The sequence below is a fragment of the Mus caroli genome, chromosome 3, assembly GCF_900094665.2.
Source record: "Mus caroli chromosome 3, CAROLI_EIJ_v1.1, whole genome shotgun sequence".
Classification (NCBI taxonomy): Eukaryota; Metazoa; Chordata; class Mammalia; order Rodentia; family Muridae; genus Mus; species Mus caroli.
Genome location: NC_034572.1, coordinates 115,499,947 through 115,523,099, shown reverse-complemented (window position 1 = coordinate 115,523,099; position 23,153 = coordinate 115,499,947). Strand labels below are relative to the sequence as shown.

Sequence of the window (23,153 nt, the reverse complement as noted above, 5' to 3'; positions counted from 1 at the left end):
CCTTAGTTGCAGAGGGAGATTCCACAACCCCTTTCTTCTAACCTTGACTGTAAAGCCAGAACCATGTGGTCGATGGCACAGAGTTCTGCTGCCTCCTGGGCTGGAACATGGCCCTCTCGTTGAAGTACATCTTCTTCTAGCTTTCTGTTTTTTATGGTTTCCTTCACTGCCTAATCTAGCCTGTCCTAGAACTTTATCTGTAGACCAGGCTGGCCTTGAATTTAGAGATCTGCCAGCCTCTACCTTCTGAGGGTTGGGATTAAAGGCATGTATAATACATAAAAAGGAACTGTTCTTCAATTCCTTTTCACAAGGAGGAAGCTACTGTTAGGGTGAGGTCTTGCCCTGAGGTTACCACTCCTGTTATTCCATTTAATATCATGCTTCTCTTTAATCTTTTATCTCCTTGAACACAGGACTAAGCTCTGGCTAAGGTACTCCGCCAGCCTTGAATTCTTCCACTGACAGTATCCTCCAGGTCAGGCTCATGGCTAGCTGGGAACACTTGCAAGGGCCATTGCGTCTGGCACCATTTATGACATTCCACTTCCTGGTGCCTTTCTCCTCACTCTGGACATTTTACTTGCTCAGCTTTCCTCTTTTCATTATAAATCTTCACGAGAGTGAACTTTAATAACCACAGGACAAGTAATACTAGGCTGTTTTTGAGATTTCCCTCTGCCAATGGAATTAACCCAAAACTCTTCCCTTTAGCGTCAGGCAGACTTTCAGACAGGGACAAAAAGCAACCATGTTCTTCACCAAAATATCACAAGAACAGTCTCTAGGCCACATGCTAAAATTCTCCTCTGAAATCTGTGGAACCAGGCCCCCATACTTCAAATCTCCCTCAGCACTACTGTCTTCCTTGTTCCTAATAAGATGGCCCATTAAGCCCCATTTAGAACTGATCCAAAGCCCCAAAGTCCACATTCCTATAAACACAAGCATGGTCAGGCCCTATCACAATCATATCCATCCCTGGTACCAATTTCTTAGTTTGGGTTTCTCTTGCTGTGAAGAGACACCATGACCATGGCAACTCTAAAACATTTCATTGGAGCTGGCTTACAGTTTCAGAGGTTTAGCTCATCATGGTGGAAAGCGTGACTGTGTGCAAGCAGACACAGTGCTAGAGGAGGAGCTGAAACTTCTCCTTCTTGATCAGCAGGCAGGCAGCGTGAAGTGAACTAGTTTTTTTTTCACTTTTTGAGACCTCAGAGCACACCCACATAGTGGCACACTTCCTCCAAGACCACACATCCTCATTGTGCTACTCCCTATGGGCCAAGCATTCAATCACACGACTCTATGGGGCCACACCTATTCAAACCACCACAGTCGTAGCGTGCTAGAATTCAACATCAAATTCCAATGTTTATTGCATTTGTTTTCCTAGAAAAGTCTTCATTCTTTCCTACTTTTCTGTATTTCTGCCTAGAATTATTTTCCTTAAAACCATTCAATTTTAATCTTTTGCTTTCACTTCTTTTTCCCAAGTGGAGTTCTTGCTACATGGCTGGCATCTGGCCTTGAATATTTCCACTGATGAGACCCTCCTGCTTTAGGCTGGTGACTAGCTGGGATTACAGGCAAGTACAGCTGCACCAGGCATCATTTATAGCACTTGAAGAGAGCTACTGCATTCCAGCTTCCAGGACAAGCCTTCTTTTCTCTAACCCACCTAGTTTTACATTCACAATGGGTCACTAATTCCTGTTGGGTTCCTAAAAAATAAACTAATTTACACCACTTATCCCAAAGACAGTGGCTTACTTAGGGCCTTTTTTTTTTTGTCACTTGGATTGCTGACCCCTTTCTTGTGAGCAAAAGCTAAACACCCCCTTGGCATCTTGTTCCCTCTATGCTTAAATCTCTTAAAGCCTATTAGCCCCGATTCCCAAACTATTCTGTGGGGAGAGAATGGAAGGGATAGCTTATTAAGTCTGTCATCTGTTTGCTGGTTGAGTATAGCCTCCCCAACTCACTGTGACTCAGAAACAGGTAGATATTTTAGATGAAAATTTGCAATATTTTTTTTATATGCACACACAAAAAGAGGGCTCGGAGTTGGGATAGACCCTAATCTCAGTGTCCTAGCAACCAGAAAGAAAAATCATCTTCAAGTATGGTAGCTGCCTTTGCTTTAAAAGATGAAGTTTTAGAAATGAGACAATTTATACCAAAGACACCTGAGTTTACTTTTTGCTAGCTATACAAACTTAGCATGTCATTTGTTGTGGATTTGCTTGTGTGAAAAGGCAGTTAAGCCTGTCTCAAAACTATTAAATAACTACAAAGTGTGTTTGTTTTTTAAAGAGTGCAATAAGAAATAAAACTTAGAGAGCACCTATGGTATTTAAAGTTTTCATTTTTCACTGCACATGACGAGTACCTGTTGAATGCAGGCATTCATTCACAAGTCATGGCATAGGGTAGAGGGTCAGAGGACCACTATGTGAGTGGCACTTGTGGTCCACTCTACCTGTGAAAGCATCACATGAACCAAAACTGATATGACATAAATTGATCTGTGGCCCTTAAGTGTCAAGGTCATGCGGTCAAATGCAAAAAAACCTTTCCATATTGAAGGAGACCAAATCCCTTGGTCTGGGGTTGGGTTGCTGGCATGCTCAGGAACACTAATGAGGCAACCAATAAAATCTGAATTTGGTCTATTGGTTAGACATCACCATTATGACAGTTTTTCATAACTGCTTGCCGGAAATTTCCATAAAGCTTTCTGATGGTCTCCTAGCTTCTGCCCTTTTTCCCTTGCTCACATCAGTTTCAAGTCAATGGAGAGTCCCTACGTCTCCCTGGGTGGCTGCCACTGTTACTGGGTAGCAGGCACAGTGGACAATGTGGGCACTCTAGAAATGCAACTCCTGAGAGGCTCCCTTACAACTCTCAGGAAAAGAGGGCATCCATAGGCAGGGAAAGAGCCAGGAAACCATAAAGATAGAAAGGTCTCCAAGTGGAACTGTCACTTGGAAATTGGGGAAGAGAGGGAACTTTATGCCACGATATATTCATGAGCTGGGCTGTCTCTGCATACTCAAGCTGGAGTTAAAACCACAAGTCTAACAATGGGATGGTGAGGAAGTAGTGGAGATGGTGGGTTATGCACACCCGAATAACAATGTGAATATACTTACTGTTCCCGAACCACACATGCAGAAATAATTTACACAGTGAACTTACTTCACAGAAAGAATCTTTAGAGGGGCACTGGTTATTAAGTACTCTTTGATGATAGTACTATCACACAGTCGCTACAAAACACCAACCATCAAAATCAGAGAGCCCTGCATTTTATATTAATTCTGTGGAACTTGGAAGTATGTCACAGAAGTCTCTCCTCTGTCAATAGCAGGGGAATAACAGTGGCCCACTACAGGTTGCTATGAAAGTATATGTAGAAACTTTGTTAAGTTTGTATCATACAGAAGGGGCTCAATAAATATTGGCTGATTTCATTTTAGGTTCTCACAGCAACAGAGTGTTTATAAGCTTCATCATGAAAAAGCTGAGTAATCTCTTCCTAGTTCTTAATGGCACAGAGACTCCAACACAACTTGTCATAAAACACTCCATACAATAGTTAAGGGATGCATGACCCTAAGAGCTGACCCCTACGTTAATGGCTAATTACACTGGAGATCACAACTTAAGAGGCAATATAGTCAGATAGGTCATAAGAACCTGAAATAATTTAAGAAGTGGATATATACATATATTTATCAAATATAACAAGGTCATACAAAAGCATAACATAATTCACACATACGGAAGGCTACTGTGTGTGCTGTTCCCTTTTACATCCTATTCAGACAAACAATGATGCAGAGAGGAACAGGAGTGCACAAGTTCTGAAAACTAGGTTGTTAGTTTGCTCTTTAAACAAAACTGATCTGCTCATCTATGCCTTCTCACATTTCTAAACACGAGGTTTACTGACGTGTACCCTTAGGATTAACTTAAATAAATCTTCACTCCATTTGAAAGAACTACACATTTTCAATGGTTGAAAGTCAGGTAGAAAAAGAATATAAATGATCTGTAAGTCAAAACATTTCTTATAAAAGAACAGTTTAAACAAACCCAGGTAGTAAAAATAGGAAATGTATCGAATTTAAAAACTTCTGAAAAACAGCATCTTTCCTGGACCACTGTATAAATGTGTTCAGAACTGTTGGAAACAAGAGTTTATACACACGAGACTAAGGGATAAAACAAAACAAAACAACCCCCCCAACCCCTACCAAATGTACTAAATCCATCTAAAGTCAAATAAGAGGTAACTGAACTACACAGTTCAGGTTTAAGTGCATTTTGGGGGGTACAATTTAACTGCCATATGTAAAAATTGGCAATTATAATTAAATACAGACTGGTAAACCCCTTGGCCATTATGTAAATATTAAAAGGTGAATTTCCAATTGAAAAATGGAAGCTGACTTACAATTACAGAAGCACAAATGGTCAAAGATGTCCTATGAAACTGTGAGGAACCACAGCACATGAACACCACTTGTGTTCAGAAATACTTTATAAATATGCACTTGGGCTCACTCTCCACACTAAAGCTGATTTTCCCCAATTGCACCTACTGCTAAAAATTGTATCATTTATCAGTGATGCATTTAAATGGATCATTTTTCAGGAAAAATCAACTCTAAAAAACACAAATCCACCCATTTTCCTTTACAGCTTCAAAGATCATTCCAGTGAGGCTAAATGGAGCCTTGTCAGAACACTCTCCCATCCCACATGATCAACAGACAACACACTGACAAACAGCTTTGGCAATCCTATACAAAAGGGCCCTGTCCAAACATTCCTCTCACAAAATGACACCACAGAACAAAATAAAACAGAAAAATCTAAATTTTGACAATCCTACACAAACTGTGGGATTTCATCTTCAAGATCTTCAAACTGCTGCATTCGTTTTAGTCGTGGTCTCTGGCAAGTTGGAGTCCCCTCAGGCAGGGCAGGCTCCTCAGAGCTCTCTTTGGGTTGACCACTTGTCTGCACAGGACAGGCCAATGTGGCCTCTGAGTCTGGGTCTGATTTTGTCACATGGATCTGGGGAGCATGCACCAGGACAGGAGGCACAGCTATTGAGGGTAATGCTGTTTTCTCCTCAGTCCCCCTGACACTGAAGGTGGGATTAGGTGGTTTGTAAAATGTTGTCCAGTGTTGGGGCTGCAGTGTTCTGGGTGCTCTGACAGCAGTGGCGGGGCAGGAGTCAGAGGACCTGCGCTCTGACACATCTCCTGCAGCCCTGGCTGGCTCTGCATGTGTTTTACCGTCAGGATGGTCCCTGTTATTCCCAGTGTTTACTGTCAATCCCTTCTCAGGGTAGGCACTGGGAACAATCATCGTAGTCTTGGCAGTAAAATTGTTCCGTACATATTGTGTGTCCCAGGATTTCTGTACATTTTGCTGGTCAAAGCCATTAACTTTGGAGCGAGTAGTATTTGAGTTGTCCTTTCTATGGAGTCCTTCAAAGGCAGGGTTCTTGCCAAACTTGTCTGAGTCTACGTTTCCTACATTCCTGCTGCTTCTCTCAGTAGGAGAACTGGCAAGAAGAAGCAGCCGGTCTACAGGCAAGCTTACAGGTCTCATCTTGGTCCTTGGAGTATGTCTCTGCACACTGTTTGCTGCCCTATCGGATTTCAGCAGCAGCAGCTTGGGGCTTTTACAGACATCTTCCATCTTTTGGGACGCTGACTCAAGCTCTTGGTCAAAAAGCAAATGTACTTTGTTGTCTGAAAAAGAAAGTTGCACATGATAAACACTAGAATCTGAACAAGACAGACAGACACTGGACAACAGGAGGAATACTATAAATGTCCCCAACACAGTACTGTCTATGCAGAAGACCTAGCTGTTCTTTAAAGAAACAGTTGGAATTTAAAAGTTCATTTAATTTTTGCATAAATCTATGCAAAAAAACCCTCAACCACAAATATTTTACAAACGAGTTAAAAACAAAATACAAAACCTGCTTGTCTAGTAATGTTTTTAAAAATATGTTCCCCATGAACAAGTGTTTTCTAGGTCAAAAAGGTCACACCCCCCCCCACCCCCGCTCATATGTAGCAGATGTGCAGCTTGGTCTTCATGTGGATCGTGAACAATGGGTACAGGGGCTATCCCAAAAGCTGACACCTATCTGTGGAATCTGCTCTCCTAACTTGGCTGTCTTCTTGTCTGGCCTCAGTGACAGAAGTGCCTAGTCCTTCTTGATGTGCCAACTAGGGGGAAACTCAGCGGGGTGGGGTCTCCACTCTTTCAGAGAAGGGGAAAAGGATGGGGGAAGGGAATATGGGTGGGGAGTCAGGACGGGCAGTGATCAGGATATGAAGTGAATAATAATTAAAAAAAGTCAACAGGCAGACATTAATGAGTTAACTCAGAAAAATTACACCACCTCCAGCAAACTAAATGCAAGCTTGCCCTGAACACCAAGAACTTAGGATCTGGTTTTTAGCCACATTCAGCCCACAGTGAGGGGGTGCTTACCACAGCTGCTCTGCTAATAAACGTCTATCTCCTAGGTCAAACTAAGGCTGAAGGACTGTGCTTTAAGTACACACACTGCCATGTCTAGGTGCTGGGTGCTCCCAGACTTACTTTCCTCTTTCTCCATCAGTCTGGTCCCATGCCACACTCACCTCGAGTCTCAGCTCCCCATACTGTCTCCCCACAACCCCCTCTTCTTCTTTTGGCTCTATCTACTCAAGAAATTCCAATTCCTGCAAAGAAAGGTCCTGCCCTTGAGCCCTAGCTGCTTGGTGTTGAGAAACATCAAATGACTTGGCACCCTGATACTGGTTCTGGTTCTGATTCTGAATAGCAGCTGGAAGTATTTGCTCTGAGGTCTTATCTTCTCCCCTATTCCTGGGTATGGCGTGTGTGTATACAGGTGACCATGAGTGTCACTTGTCATCTCATCTGACCTCTCATTCACCTTGCACCGATAACCTGTTTACTAAGTGTGTCTCTGTGTATATGGGCACAGGTGCTCTCAGAGACCGGAGGCACTGAATCCCTTTGCAGCTTGAGTTGAAGCCATAGGCAGCTGTGAGTGGCATTCAGAACTAAATTCAGGTCAATTCAGCAAGCACTCTTGAACAATGAGCCATCTCTCCAGTTACCAGATGACCTTTCTCCCCTGGGCTCCAAAAAATGTTCCTGTAATCTACTTCCCTGGGTTCTTCCCACATTCTCAGAGTACTCTTCAGGGGCCTGACTCACTGCAGTTGGCCTGAAGAACCAAAGGACACACCTTCCTTCCTTAGTGCTGCAAGAAATTGCTAGCAGAGCACAAGCACAAGACAGTGTGGGCTCTGCAGCCAGCGGCCCGGGCGGGTCCTAGTCAGTTCCTGACCCTGATCTGACCCTGATAGGCCCTGCACTGTCCCTACCTGCCTTCACCTGTCACATAAGAATACATGGATCTGAGTTGTTGGTTGGTCTAAATGTCCTAACAAAAAAAGTTTTCAGAACTATCTGAGATATAATACATACTAAAAAGTATCTTCAAATTATTTATGTTTTTTACTATTTCTAATTAGTAACCTAATTTTATGAGGTAGTGAAAATCAAAAGATAGGTTAAATTTACAAACCAGACAGAATTAGATTCAAGCCCTATGTGAATAATTTTTGGTACTATTTCTCTCTCAGACTGTTGCAGTACTGGGGATTGAACCCAGTGCACACACTTGGCCTTTAACCACCGTTTACTTATCAAGTGTTACTTCACAGGGCTACTCACCGAGGAGAGGAGCGTCACATTTCCCCAGTGCATTTTGTCTGCGTTCTGATTCTTCAAAAGATGTAGTTAATTCAAAAGTTTTGCTCTCACAATCTGAACTACGGATATCCTGTTAACGGGAGAGAATTATCACACTTGTATACACAAAGTACATTTCAAAAGAAGGAGTTGCAAGCCCATTAAATTACTGCCATAAACATCTTACAGTTCTGAGCCAACTCTGTACCAGGCAAACTTTGCTCAACAGTTAAAGGTGCTGTTCACAAAGACTGACAACCCAAGTATGATTCCCAGAGCCCACATAAAACAGACAGACAGACAGATGTAGTAGCAGGCATCTGAAATCCTATGTATATCCAGTGAGGCATATACCTTGGAATTTCTCAGAAGTTTCTGAACTAGCTAGCCTGGACCACACTGCACAGTGGCAGAAACAAGACAGACCCTGACTCAACATGGTGGAGGTGAAAAAGGTGACTTCTACCCAAGTGCCATAGCAAATACAAGCCTGTCTTGTCATCTGTGTGCATGCATGCACATACACATATACACATAGAAATTAACAACAAACAACTTACTTCCTTTGAAGAGAAAAAGAGTGGTTTCATAGAGTGACCTGCGTCTCTTTCATCTGGTGATAACAGAGGTTTCGGAAGATAACCTTGATCAATCTGAGGTGCAACAGCACCCGTGTTAGATATAACAACAGCTTGAGGCTGGAGGGACCCATCGAAGATCTTCTGTGAGTAAGTAATAAGGAACTCTACTAATCGTGCCTGATTGGAATATTCAGCAAGGGACGAGATGGTGACAGGAGCCGTTGTAGGCCTTGGCCTAATGAGAGTTGGTCCAAATATCACCCCCAAGTTCTTAGAATTCATCTTGTTCTCTTCTGCATGATCCACCACTCTGCAGGGCAAAACACATAAAGCTTTATGAGACTTGGCTGTTGAAGTTCTTCAGTGTAGTTTACTATGGGCTGGGAAGAGTAGCTTCATATTTCTATCCAATTTTTCCAGCTAGAGCCTGGCACACAGGAAGCACCTGAGGCACCATGTTGGCTGCCTGAACACACTCAGGATACAAAAGTCTATGAAACAGTCAAGGGTCAAGTTGTGAGAGAGGCCTTTTGACCACATACCAAGTTTGATTTAGTCATATTTTTCTATTAGGATAAAAATCAAGTAGAATTACTGACATTTTTCCCAGCAGAAACAAAGAAGAGACCCTTAAAGATTACTTCTGTATAGATTTCCAGGACTTTATAAGGGAATACTACTGTCAGTCTCCTCTAACCAGGCTACTGCTCAGGCCCAGGTGAGCCCCTGGCCTCCTCTACACTGCTGTTCTCCCACCCCGTTCACTTCCAGCTCTACAGAGACAGGGTTTCTCTGTATAGCCCTGACTGTCCTGAACTCACTCTGTAGACCAGGCTGGCCTCGAACTCAGAAATCCGCCTGCCTCTGCCTCCCGAGTGCTGGGATTAAAGGCGTGCGCCACCACGCCCGGCTCACTTCCAGCTCTTATCACCTTTTGTTTCTATGACTACTCATGGAGACAAGAACTTTAGAAAATACCTCCCCTCCAGCCTACTGTCCTTGTCTTTGCCAGAAAGATGCAAGAGGCAAATCTGAGCATGTTAGATTCCTGGCTCAAAAATCTTTAGTGGGTACAGAAGCAAGATGGTAAACTCAGCTGTCAAGTATGTAAGATTGTATCAGGTCCCACTCTGTGTGTGCTGTAGTGTAGCCTAACCACATTACCTTATTTCCTGAATGTGAATTGATCCTACCCATCTGTGCTTGCTATCCCCTGCCTGGAATGCTCTTCTGAGCATTCTCGAACTACGAAGTCACTACTGAGTTCTTCGAGGCTGGCTTGAGCTGCTTTTGCTGACTTACCCCCTCTTCCTTCATATGCTATAAAAACTTGTTGAACAAAACAATGCTGTACTATGGATGCACACAGTCTGTGAGCCCAGAGATGGCAGACACCCTGTTTCTCCAACTAGAGCCAGGCTCACAAGACATATCTGAGTATGAGGTTGGCTGCCCAAACATGCAATTGCTCTCTTTTCTCTAACCTTATGAAAAATGAAATCCATTGAAAAGAAATACATGAATGTACTTTACTTAACACAGTTACACAAAAAATGGTAAAACTAAAAATACACTAAAAACGGTAAAAGTGCTTGATTTTATATAACAAAAACCGACTCACCCACCAAAAGAGGCTCTATTTATAAAGAACCCTTACCGCCTCAGATGTGCTATGAGGTAATGGAGACTGTTGAAATGTGACGCTGGCAGCTGTCTCAGCAGGTCTTTGCTCTTCAGAAGGATGCGGTTGACTTCTATGCTCACATGTGGGTGTTTCTTGTCTTCAGGGCTATCTTTTTTTGCCTCTTGTTCTTCATTTACATGTTGTATCTCTTTTGCAAGGTCTATAAATTCCTTGTACAATCTGAATAAAATAAATGGTTCTGGAAGCTAAAAAAATAAAATTACATTATGAATATGTTCTTTTTTCCCCCTGCTAATGTTAACTGTTATTCACAGCTACTCAATGAGTCACCATGTCCTTCTAGGTTAACAAGACTTAAAGCAGGTCTTTAACTATGTATAATTGGAGCTGGAGAGATAGGTCAGTGGTTAAGAGCACTGGTTGCTTTTCTAGAGGACCCAGGATCCATTCCTAGCACCCACATGGCTGATCACAACTGTCTAGAACTCCAGTTCTAGAAGGTTTATAAGATTCTGGCCTCCCTGGGCACCACGTATGCATGTGGTACAGATATACATGCAGGGAACCATCTATCTATCTATAAAAGGTTAGATGTATATGTTTGCTATAGGCTATTAAGTTAATCTGAAATCAGTGTTATAAATTAAGACAGTAAAACTCTCAACCTAAAAGTTCCACAAGAGATTTTAAAATGCTAATCTATGTTTGTAGTTCTATTCATTACAATCCCAGTGTTAGCACCATTGAAAACATATGCACTAATGCAGATGGCGTCAGATGAACTAGCAGGAGCAGACCACCAGGGTTTGCAGAAGTTAAAGAGTTGCCCTAAGGATATTGAAGTTTCCAGGAGTGGGAAGAGAAGAGGCTGAGTCAATCTCCTGGGAAGTCCTGCAGGACAGGAGAAGCAGGGGAATGAACAGAGAAAGGGGAGGAGACTACAGAGCCGGCCCAGGCTACCAAGCACTCCAAGCAACATTACAGGCACTTACTACCTATGCTCTTCCATTGAGAGAAGGAAATAAAAACAGTTACAGATGAGTAAGGTCCACTTTGTTCAAGGATTAGACATGAACAAAACAGAAAAAGACAGAAACAAAGATAGAAGAAATACTTTCTTCCAGTAAAAAAGAAACCCCAAGACAACAGCTATATAAACAGATAAAGGGATCTAGAACGGAAAAATGGAATTGCAGAAACTGACCTGTTCAGGACTTCCAGCGCTACTCTCTTGGCTACTCTCTCTTCAATTTCACCCAAGAATAGAACGCCATTTGAACATAACCCAAGTAGCTTTTATACCTGACTCACAGCACTGCGCTAAATTCTTATTACCTAACCATCAGCTTCTGCCTGAGGCCACTTACTTTACCCCATAGATAGAGGTTTTTTGAACATGTTAATGCAAACTACTGATCCAAAACTAAGCAAAGAAAAAGACAATCGAGGATGGCCTACTTCCTGACCATATTCCTGTTAGTGTTCTAGTACACCCAGCTTCAGGACAGCTCTGCTTATTGTCCCAAACGTGTATCTCAAGTTTTCCCCCATTGACCATCTAAAATTGTTATTTTGAAATATCAGGGAAGACAAAACCAAACTGATCCAAACAATGCTCTGCTTGGGGGGTGGGGGGGGTTCAACACTGGCCTTCCCTTAAAAAGCTAAGCTACACTTTCAAGTTAAGTTTAATTCAAACACTTCATGAATATTCTATAAATATTACTGTGAAATGAGAAATCATGTTATTATTATTATTATTTTATGTTTTTAACTATATGTCTAACTTATTTGTAATTTGACCTATACATAAGATATCAGTATGGTCTATATCAATGAAAATGTATATGTACAAAGGTTATGAACTAAAAAAACAAAATAAAAATCACATTTTTTACTGTATCAAATATGATGATCAATTACAAAAATAAAAACGTTACCTGTCGCAGGTATAATTTCAAGACGTCACAGATGTCATGTGAGCTGAATTCTGAAATGTCTACTAAGTGCATCCCATTTTCCAAAGCTTGGCACAGTTTTTCAGTTTTTATTTTGTTTCCACAAACACGATAAATTCCCTTGAATAGAAAAACAAATTCTGCTTTAGTTCAAAGGCACTGCAGAAACCTAAACTAAACACACCGCATGTGCTGACTTCACTTATTTTTAGTATTGCAGAAAAAACATAGTTGGGGCAAATAACATTATTTTTTTTTATAAATTGGAATAAAACTATTCCAACTATTACAAACTAACAGTACAAATTCACATTTCACTATAACAAATGACATACACTTAGGTACCTGGAGACACAAGGCTCTATTTTCAATTTCTGAGGCACATATTTTCAGTACAAAAGGGATGCCATCTGGTTCCTTTTTTGCAACTTGTATGAATTCTGCTCCAAATATGTGCATTTTTCCCTGAAGTTTTTGATGACCACAAATAATGACTAAATTCTCCAGACACTTCCGATGACAAACAAGGAGACACTACAGGAAATGACATTAAAACTCATCAGTACTCTTTAGATCTATTCACAACTGAGCAAACCATGACAGATCGATAACATAATCAAAACCAAGTTTACAGTGCATTATTTGTAAGGTCCTATGACCTAACAAGAGAACAGAATACAAAACAATAAAAGAGACACCGTGGTACAACTCATTAAAAACCTATCTGTAGGGTGGAAGAATGGCTTAGCAGTTAAAAGCACTGGCCGCTCCTCCAGAGGACTGGCTTTCAACTCACAGCACCCACAGGATGGCTCACCACCTTTTCAAAACCAGACCCAGGGATATGACATCCTGCTCTGGCCTCCAAAGGCATCACAAACAGTTGATGCATAGAAATTCATGCAGGAAAACCATCAATATACATAAAATAAAGCAAAAAAGATATTTATAAAAGAGCCTAATAAGTAAAATCCTAACAAAAATAAAGTTTATTTAGTGAAAAAAAACCCCTACTATTTAATGACATACATATGAAGATGTCCAATGCAACCTATCGTTTTATATTCTAGTAAAAAAAAAAAACCAACAACTGGTAAATACATAGAAATCAGCCAACAAACAAGTGAGAGGGCCGAAGCAGGTCCAAACAGATCTCACCTCTTCACACTCGACACCTGGGAACATTACGATGCCGTCACAATCCCTGCATTTTGTTGGGGATCTCAACTTTCGAAACTTGTGAGTGAGAGCTGCCTTTGACATCAAAGTTTTCTTAAACGCTCCGAGGGAATTGGGTCCTTGTAACAGAAACAGTACATGAGAATGGAAAGATGAGAAAATCTTTATGTATTACGAGCAATCCTTTTACTTCTCAGTCATCTACATATTACAAAAAACGATTGCCTGGGGTTCCTGACATTAAAAACAACGTATAGATATAATTCCACACTTCAAATGCTTTAATACTCATCACCAAAGCAGTAGGCTAATTCTAAGATGCCAAGACACAGTGTCCCCAAGATCAACACATTTATGCTTTTATTAATATGCCTGCAAAGAGCAGTGTGTCTATGAGTGGCGTTGTATTTCTGAGAAAACCCAGTCACTACTTAAAAGAGTGAGTTACATGAAGCTTGTCTGGGAGCAGTATGTGCACTAAAGGCAGTACTTACTAGTCTTACAAATTACACATTAGTTACTAGTTATATTCTTAATCATAGCGGAAGTAAGATACCCTTTTAATTTGTGAAATTCTGCCAAAAGGATAGTATACCAAAGAAACAAAAACAAATTTATATCAGTTCAAGTCAAGTCATGAAGATAAATGATTTTTGTATCCTAAACATCCACAACTTTCCCCATCCTTGAGAGTACATTTATCTGCTCTCCTGCCTTGCTTCTTACAGTTTCCTCGTTAGTGTAATTGTTGTTTTGCAGTACTTGGGCAAAGGCAGCGCTTCGTGCACAGTAATGAAGAGCTTTACCACTGAGGTTTTCTCAGTGCCCATAGTTCCTGCACTACTAAGAATGAGCTTTTCCAGAATGTAGGCAGTGCCAGGCTTTTAAGAGAAAGTCACTGTATTGGACTTATGAAAGAACACTATACAGACTGCTGTTCACACACTGCCAGTAACTTTAGATCTAGTAACTTTATTTCTTAGTCTTGTAGATATATTTTGATCATTTGATCAGTTCATCATCAATCCATATGTATGCATAAACAAGCAGATCCATATAACAAACTAATGATCTAGCATTATGCACTACCACTATTTCAACTGGTTTAGTGGGTCCTAACTGAGGAGAGTGCAGTACCAGCTTCTGAAGGGGACGGTGGCTCTCTCTCATCGAGATCATCAGCAGAAGACATGGTTCCACTGGATGGAGTCCGTGGAAGTTTCCGATGAAAGTCTCCTAAAATGAAATTGTGGATACCTTTACCTGACTAAACATTGAAGAATAGTGAAAATAGGCAGTGATAACATTCTTGGAGTTACACAATTTGTATTATTCTATTATCGTTAAAATTTTCTTCTATCCTCAAAAGCTAGGTAACAGGGGACTCAGATATCCATCTGAACAATATATCTATTGTTATTAATTCATATTTATTTATTTATTTATATAAATAATATATTTATATTCTTATATATTCAACAATATATTTATATTTATATTCTTATGAGACTTTACTATTCATTTCTGGCAGTAAGCACTTGAGGTTACAGGCTTTCAAAGATATACAGCATCTTCTATATCTAATGTATGACAGAGTAACTAATATAATACTAAATATTGGCAGTGGTATGGCCTAACATAGCAATTAGCTAAAACACACACACACACACAACCCAAATGATATTTTCATTACTAAGTTATTATACAATATGAACACAGGTAGCTATTTGCATCAATTGGATGAAGGAAGTCAAAAATGAATCCTTTGGTTTTGCCAGGCCTACTGGGGGAGAACACAAGATTCAAAGCTTGTCTCGGCTACAGAGTGAGCTCAGGCCCACTTGGTTAACTTATAGCCAGTCAATCAATCAATCAATAAACCAAACCAAACCAAACCAACCCCCCTGGGCTCAGGGTAGAGCTCAGTGCTCGAGAGCTGCCTAACATGCAAAAGACCCTGAATTCAATTCCCAGTGCCAAATCAAAAGTAAGAAAATGGTTCTATTTTTATAGCATGCAGTAGAGGGTAAAGTCCATGAAATATACTACTAAAAACATTTAAAACAGTTATAAAATGATACATTCTGGTGGGTTAGGAGGTGATATCTTTATATATGTGTTGCACACACATGTGCATGTGTGTTACTTATATATGTATATAAAGGGGCTTCTCATGTACTACCCATGTTCTGCCTGTTGAGTTATCAAGCATACAAAGGTGTCATTGTTTTTCTTTAAAGTACACATATGCATGTATATTCGCTTATGTCTGAGATAGTTCAAACATCATTTCAATCTCTCACAGAATTTTCAGTTAGACTTAATATTTAGTTATTGTACCTGGGCTTATAGACTCTGAATCCAGAGATCTAGACTCACTGCTTCCTCCAGTGCTCTCTGAGTCACTAAACATTCCGAACTTCCATGATCTTACGAAAGAAGGACCTTTAAAAAAAGAGTAATTAAAAACTTGCCTCCACCAACCCATTGACTACCCCAACTTGAGACCCATCCCATGTGAGAGAGCAAACCTCTGACCCTATTAATGATACTCTGCTATGCTTGAGAACAGAAGTCTAGCATAACTGTCTCCTTAGAAGCTTCATTCAACAGTGGATGGAAACACATGCAGAGACCCATGGCCAAACATTGGGAAGAGCTTGGGAGTCTTGTGGAAGAGTAGGGGATAGAATTGAGCAAGCCAGAGGGGTCAAGGACACCACAGAAGTGGTGGCCCAGAAAGGATCACAGAGACTAACCTAACAACTCAAAAACCATGCATGGATGGACCTAGGCCCCCTACACATTTGTAGCAGATGTATAGCTTGGTCTTCATGTGTCCCCTAACAATTGGAACAGCAGCTCTGACTCTGTTGCCTGCCATCGGATCCCCTTCCCCTACCTGGACTGCCTGGCTGGGCCTCAGTGGGAGATGACATGCCTCCTAGACCTGCTGAGACTAGATGTCTCAGGGAGGGGTGGAACCCAAGGGTGCTCCCCTTCTCTAAGGAGAAGTGGAGGGAATAAAGCGGGAGGGACTTGTGAAAGTGGGACTGGAAGGAGAGGAGGGAGGGAGGACTGTGATTGGGATGCCAAGTAAATAAAATAAAAATACATATTATTGAAAAAAAAAACCTTGCCTACAGGTAGATTTCATAGGGTGAAATACTGACATTATGTAAAAGAAAGGATTCAAATTTCTGTAAGAATGACTAATATATAAACTTTTGAGACAGGCATGGAGGTCAGAACTATAAATGATCTTGAACAGTTCCTTAAGTAATCCCATCTGAGAGCCCTGCTGTTTCATAGAGCAGTGTCTGCTCTGTAGGAATGTACCTGTCATGTCTGCACTGTTGGAGCACCTGTCCTCTTCAAGCTTATGACAGCTGTCAGGAAGGCGGGCAACATCCTCTAAGGAGTCGGCAGGTCCATAGCCAGATGTCTGTGGACTGTTTGTCATTTGTTTATTTACATTCCTATGGGATAAAATAAAACTCAGCACTAAAAGTCTTGTAACTTCTTAATTTAATAAATGTAGAATAAGCTTCATTAATATTAATAACTTTGTTATATAGTTCAACTTCTTTTAAAGAAATACAGCATTTAGACAATGTGTACTTATAACAGCTGAAATATGGAAAAGGTATAAGAATAGAATATTTAATATTTATATCATGATTAAACTTTTCTAATCTAACATTAATAAAAAGTATAGATCAAGTTTTTGGTATACTCAAAATATGTAGGTTATCATTTGCTACTTCCAAAGAGTTTTTAAGACTCAAAAGAAGCAAGGTCTGTGTGAAAATAGAAAGCATCATCCTCAAGTATATTTCATCTATTCCTTAAACTCACAAATTAATAGGAAAATATTGAAAAAAAATTAAAGCTAGTATTTCAGTGTAAGAAAAGACATTTCCGGGCTGGTGAGATGGCTCAGTGGGTAAGAGCACNGAGATGGCTCAGTGGGTAAGAGCACCCGACTGCTCTTCCGAAGGTCCAGAGTTCAAATCCCAGCAACCACATGGTGGCTCACAACCACCTGAAATGAGATCTGACGCCCTCTTCTGGTGTGTCTGAAGACAGCTACAGTGTACTTACATATAATAAATAAATAAATCTTAAAAAAAAAAAAAAGTAAAACACCTTTTTTAAAAAAAAAAGAAAAGACATTTCCTTATAAACATAGACAGGAACTCAGCAAATGTTTTTTCGTTTGAAATAATTTCTCCTATGCATTAATTCTTACCCATCAACCTTTTCTTCTAATTCACTTGAGCTTGTAGCCTTCACGAATTCACTGTACTCCTGACCTGGATCATAGAGTTTGGCACTGTCACAGAGAGACTGTAAACTGTTGGCAAGGGATGCAGCCTGTAGCTGCTGCATATGAAAGAGGTTAACTGTTACCTACAATCACAAAGACAAAAGACAGACATAACTCATGAGCTATAAAATGCTATGTACATTTATGTCAATAAGCACACTAATAAAAGACCACACATTTGATATACACAACACTGATATTACCATCAGCATGCTATGCACAGCTTAGACTGGAAATAACTTAATCTAACAGCTAACGGTCGACAACTGTCTAAAAACTATCACTCCTACTATTTAATACGTGACTCCAACAGTGATTTTAAAATGTAACATGCCAGAGTTCATACAATATGTGAGTTTTCTATTAACAAATTTTAGACACATACTATACTTCAGTGTATCATGGCGAAATCCCCATCCACCGATATTATCTTAAGGGTGGTTCCTAAAATATTTTGTGGTACTGAAAACTGCTATAAACACTTTGTAAGAATGTCAACTTGGGCAGTGAGATGGCTCAGCTGGTGGAGGCACTCTCCTACACAAGCCTGAGGACTTGGGTTTAGGTAAAGCTGGAGGAGAGAACCTGACTCCAGAAAGTTGTTCTCTCTCCTCCACTCACATGCTATGGCATGTGTGTCTCCCATCATACATACACACAACCCCCATATATAATTAAAAGATGATAATGCTATCCTATCCCCTGCTTTATCACCATGCTTGTGTTTCTGGAAGGGTATTTTTAACATGATAGGTTAGGGAAGGCCAAAGAGCTGACATTTGAAATATGAGAGAAAGAGCCAGACACAGCTGCAGAGAGAAGGCTGATTCAAACAGAAGGCAGAGGTGGTACAGACGTGGACAGTGTGTGTGCTCCTGAAGCACACAGAAAGGCCAAAGCACACACAAGGAAGCAGAACATCTGCTTGACTCAGGTCAAGAAAGGTCACTGGAGGTGGAGTGAAAAGGAAGCCAGCTAAAGACTAAGTAAAGCATGGTCCCATCTATTCCTTAACAGGCCACTTGGGACCTGCGTGGGGGATGGAGGTAAGGAAAGCAGTATGGAAAAAAGAGACTATGTCATCTCTTCATCAGTCACATCTTATCAGATGGTAGGATCAACTCTTAATTAACCAGAGTCCAGGTGGATACCACCTTTCTCTAAGGACAAGTCAGTGATCATAAGCACTATTTGAAATGTATGCCCAAAAGAACAGTTTGTGTCTTCATCCTTCAATTAACAAAGGACACTTAACCTTTATTTGATACAGTTTAATGACTGGCTAGCATATTTGGGTAATCCTATGGCAAGTTGAACCTGCTTGATCTAAAGGGTCACTTCCATGGGTGAGCAACACTAATCAAGTTATTTATGATTTCTTTGTACCAGAAATTTGAAAAAGTTCACTGAGTCATCTGAGAGATCCCGTTTAAATGAAAAAACCCAAATCTCTTCATCACTTACATGCTACCTGAGTAGCGACAAGGTGATCTGTCCAAAGAGCATACACTGGGAAGAAAGGTTTTCTACACTTCTGTTTCTGCACTACTAAAACGGAGCTAAAACTATGTTTACATAGTAGGACCCTCTGAGAACTAAGTAAGTTTATATAGATAGATATCTTACATGCACAGATACACACTCAATCTTAGCTTTTATCAGCTATGGCTTGAGGTAAAGGAGATTTCATAAATCAAACATTGATAAGTGATTGACAACTTTAAGAGCTCAAAACATTTTACTTGTTCCTCACTGAGGTGGACTCTTTCCCTCCATCTGAATCCACTGAAGAGTCCTGCTCAGAACCATGTATTAGTGCCATTTATCTCAAGACTCCCCCGAGTAAACGGAAGTAGGCAGACTGTGGAAATATAGGACAATTTTGGGTACATTTCTTGCTTTTCCCACTCTCATCGTATTTTCCAGCCTAGGCTGATTCCCACAAATGTAACACTGGACATGAAGAGAGACAGCTTCCCAAGGAGGCTCTGTGGGCACAATCCTATAACAGTGATGGCAGTTACAGAACTGAACAGATCTCAGACTCTGAAGTGAATCCACCCTTATGATCAGGAGCTGTGTTCAAAGAATGGTGGTGAACCCATGAAACTCCTGTAGCTTTATTTTTCCTGTATTCCTGCATCTCGCAAGCAGCCCCTCTACTTAATGAGTAAGGAGTGCTGTCCTGTAGCTGGAGACATCTGTGGAGAGCAGAAGAGGAGCCAGCACCACACTTCAGCTTCCCACTCAGACCAAGGTGACCAACACAAAGCGAGGCGACAGAACATACCTACATCAAATGTCCCCCATCCCCACTTTAAAACAGTATTAGGACCTAGAGTCCCACAAAACAATGTCAAAAATACCTAGGATAGCATTCAAATTTTGTTGTGGAATGCTGGCCTCCAGGTATGACCCAGCCTTCTTGACCTCCCTGTGGCTGGGACTCCCCTCCCCTCCTCAAGAATACAGAGGCAGTTAACAGTTGCTGGGAGTGGGGGTGGGGCACCACCAGGCCCTACTCTTAGGATCTGTAAGCAGTTAACAGCTGCTGGGAAGAGAGACTATTCTTTTGTAATTAGCTTCTAGGGATGCTCAGCCGGTGTAATCGATTCTTTGGCAGTTACTGGTACTCTATCTGGTGAGCGAATATTTGCCGATGATGTTTTCCCAGCAAAACTACTTGTCATGTGAAATATCAGGAAACTCTTCACCACTCACAAAAGATAGATATTAACATTGAGATCTCACACTAGGATGAAGCCTCTATAGCAGTTATTACAGTGGGCTGAAGAAGGAAGGGAAAGGCTGGGGAGACTCGGACGTATTTGACTTGCATGAGTGAGAATCTGAGATTGAGCTTCATGCTTTTTTTTCCCCCCTAAATTGAAAAAAGGCCAGCTATGGTGGTGTGTGCTCATATCCATCCTAAAGGCCAGCTATGGTGGCATGTGCTCATATCCATCCCAGTACTGGGGAGGGAGACAAGGATCTCCAGGGTCTACGGTCAGCCAGCCTAGCCTATTTGCTGAGAAACCCTGTCTCAAAAGAAAAAGTGGATGGATGGTTCCTGAGGAATGCGCTGAGCTTCCATGTGTACCCACGTGCATACTTACACAAATATATACATACAAAAGAGGAAAATAGTTTGGAACATGGAAAGATAAACTGAAGACACACAAAAAGGGAAATTTTAGTAGTGAAAAAGCAAATTTCCAAAAACAAAGTTACCAAAGGACTATATTGGAAAAGAAAAACAACAGAGAGAGGCAGTGAACTTGAAGCAAAAGAACAGGACAAGATAATACTTCGCAGTTTACTATGGGACTAACTATCAATAAACTCATCCTAAGTGGAAAATGTAATATTCTAATAAAACCATTGTTCAAAATAACTAAAAGTAAGCTGAAACAGCCATATCATATCATATCAATATTATATCATGTCATGTCATATATCAGTTCATAGCATATATATCTACTGATTAAGTAGACTAAAAACACAAGGAAAATTACCAGCTAAAAAAAGACTGCTGGTTAGTTGTCAGTGTAGCACAAACTGAGTCAGTCATCTGGGAAATCTCATTTGGGGAATTGTTTTTCATCATACTGGCCTGTGGGGGACACATTCTTGATTACTGATTGATGTGGGAGGTTCAGCCCACGGTGGTTGATGTCACCACCAGGGAGGTAGTCCTAGCTTAAAAAAAAAAAATCAAGCAAAACAAGCCATGAAAAGAAAGCAAGCCAGCATACAGCCATTCTGTGGTTTCTGCTTCAGTTCCTTCCTGCAGATTCCTGCCCTGGCTTCCCTTGATGTTGACCCACAACCTCTGAACCAATAAGTCTTTCCTCCTTCTGTTCATCTCAGTCACTGTTTTATCCGAGCAACAGTAAAACAAACTAGGAAAAAGATATCTCAAAAATGAAACATCGGTTTGTTATGATGGTATAACATTTGTTAATGTAGAAGCAACTAATAACAGATTTCAAAATATATAAACCAAAAGCTGAAGGAACTAGACATATGGTATGTTGAAGACTTCTAAACTCACCTCAGTAGAGACACGGTTATATATAACTAACCAAGAATACAGAGGAAGTGAGTTACAGTGTAGCCTAAGGAACGGATATGAACAAAAGACTAGCCAACAGTGAAAGAATATACACTCTAAAATACACTCATGGTGCATTCACAATTGATCTTTCCAAAGAAATGCCTTTTAATCTCATTGTTTTTTCTTCTTTATCTTTTCAATTTTATCAACTTCTTTTTTAAAAAAAAACTTTATACTGAGTCAATCAAAAAACTGTAACAAATTTAAGTCTGGAATCATACAAACTAATTTTTCTTTTTACAAAAGAATTAAACTAGAAGTCATTATAATAAAAATAATTCTGGAAAATATTTAAAATGCTCGAAAAAATAAAACAATAGGCTTTTACATTATCCATCATTCAAAGAGAAAGTCTCTAGGGAAATTAGAAAATGTTTTGAACTAAAGAAAAATGAAAACACATTTCAAAATCTGTGGGCTGTAGGTAGGTAATCTTTAGGAGGCAATCTGAAGCTTTAAAAACTTTATACTAGTGATGGAGGCGGGTCTCAATGAAGAATGATCATGAAAGCTTAAAAAAAAAAAAAAGGCAAACAGAAAGCAAGCTGAAACTAATAGAACTGTGGGAAAAATCAGCTGAAAACTTTCGTCCCTGAAAGATCAGTGAAATGTATAAGCTGCTTACAAGACTGATGGAGTGTATGCACTGATTATTAATTAACATTAGGAATGAAAGAGGAAACATCACTTTACCCACTCAGACTAAGCTACAGCCACCATGTATGTATGTATGTGTGTGTGTGTGTGTGTGTGTATATGCATCTATGCATGCATGTGTGTTTGTTCATCAAGTTGAAAGGGATCAATTCCATGCAAGCCATAAACTACTTTACCTAAGAAATAATTAATTTGAATATATCAAAAGAAATGACTATGTAGTAAAAAAAAAAAATTTATCCAAAAATCTCAACCCTAGTTGCCACACATGCTGCTGGATAGGAAGAAATGACACAAATCTGATAACCCTTCCCCCCCCCCACACACACACACAAGTTAAGAATACTTTCTCACCTCATTTTATGAAAGCAGATTACCCTAACCAAAACAAAAGATATAGACAGGGAAAAGGAGGGAGGAAAGGGAGAAGAGAGGAAGGAAGGGGAACTGGAAAATAAACTCCATGATATAGAATAACAGATAAAACGCTCAGCAAACACAAGGGAGACAATGTCTTAAATAAATACAGGGCATCTGCAAAGCCTTTACAGCTCCGTCCCTACTTAAACAATAAAGGACGAAATGCTTTCTTCAAGACAGAGACTGACGTGGGAATTTTCTCTCATGAATTTTATTTAACTGACAGCCTTATAGGAAACTTAAAAGATATATAAAATATAAGTAAAAGAACTATAAAAGGAAAAAGACACACAACTGCCGTTATTGCAAAAAACAATGAGAACCGGGAGAAATCTACAGATTTACCAAGACTCCAAAATAAAAGTTCATGCAAAAATTAACTATGATTCTTTTTGTTTTGTTTTGTTTTTTGTTTTTTTGAGACAGGGTATCTCTGTGTAGCCCTGGCTGTCCTGGA

The 23,153-nt window shown here is 40.2% G+C and overlaps 1 protein-coding gene across 2 annotated transcripts in view; it reads right to left on the bottom strand.

Annotated features, from left to right (window-relative positions):
* Window positions 1–1,352: 1,352 nt before the first annotated feature.
* The window catches only part of Arhgap29 (Rho GTPase activating protein 29), a 67,488-nt gene continuing 45,687 nt past the window's right edge, over window positions 1,353–23,153 (bottom strand). For both annotated transcript variants that reach the window (XM_021157541.2, XM_021157543.2), the window contains exons 13-23: window positions 17,425–17,585; window positions 16,512–16,651; window positions 15,513–15,617; window positions 14,310–14,408; window positions 13,152–13,291; window positions 12,339–12,527; window positions 11,976–12,113; window positions 10,048–10,280; window positions 8,370–8,700; window positions 7,792–7,900; window positions 1,353–5,777 (exon numbers count right to left, since the gene is read on the bottom strand). In XM_021157541.2, the coding sequence (XP_021013200.1) occupies window positions 4,903–5,777; window positions 7,792–7,900; window positions 8,370–8,700; window positions 10,048–10,280; window positions 11,976–12,113; window positions 12,339–12,527; window positions 13,152–13,291; window positions 14,310–14,408; window positions 15,513–15,617; window positions 16,512–16,651; window positions 17,425–17,585 (2,520 nt within the window). In that variant the 3' untranslated portion in view covers window positions 1,353–4,902. The remainder of the gene's footprint in view (window positions 5,778–7,791; window positions 7,901–8,369; window positions 8,701–10,047; window positions 10,281–11,975; window positions 12,114–12,338; window positions 12,528–13,151; window positions 13,292–14,309; window positions 14,409–15,512; window positions 15,618–16,511; window positions 16,652–17,424; window positions 17,586–23,153) is intronic.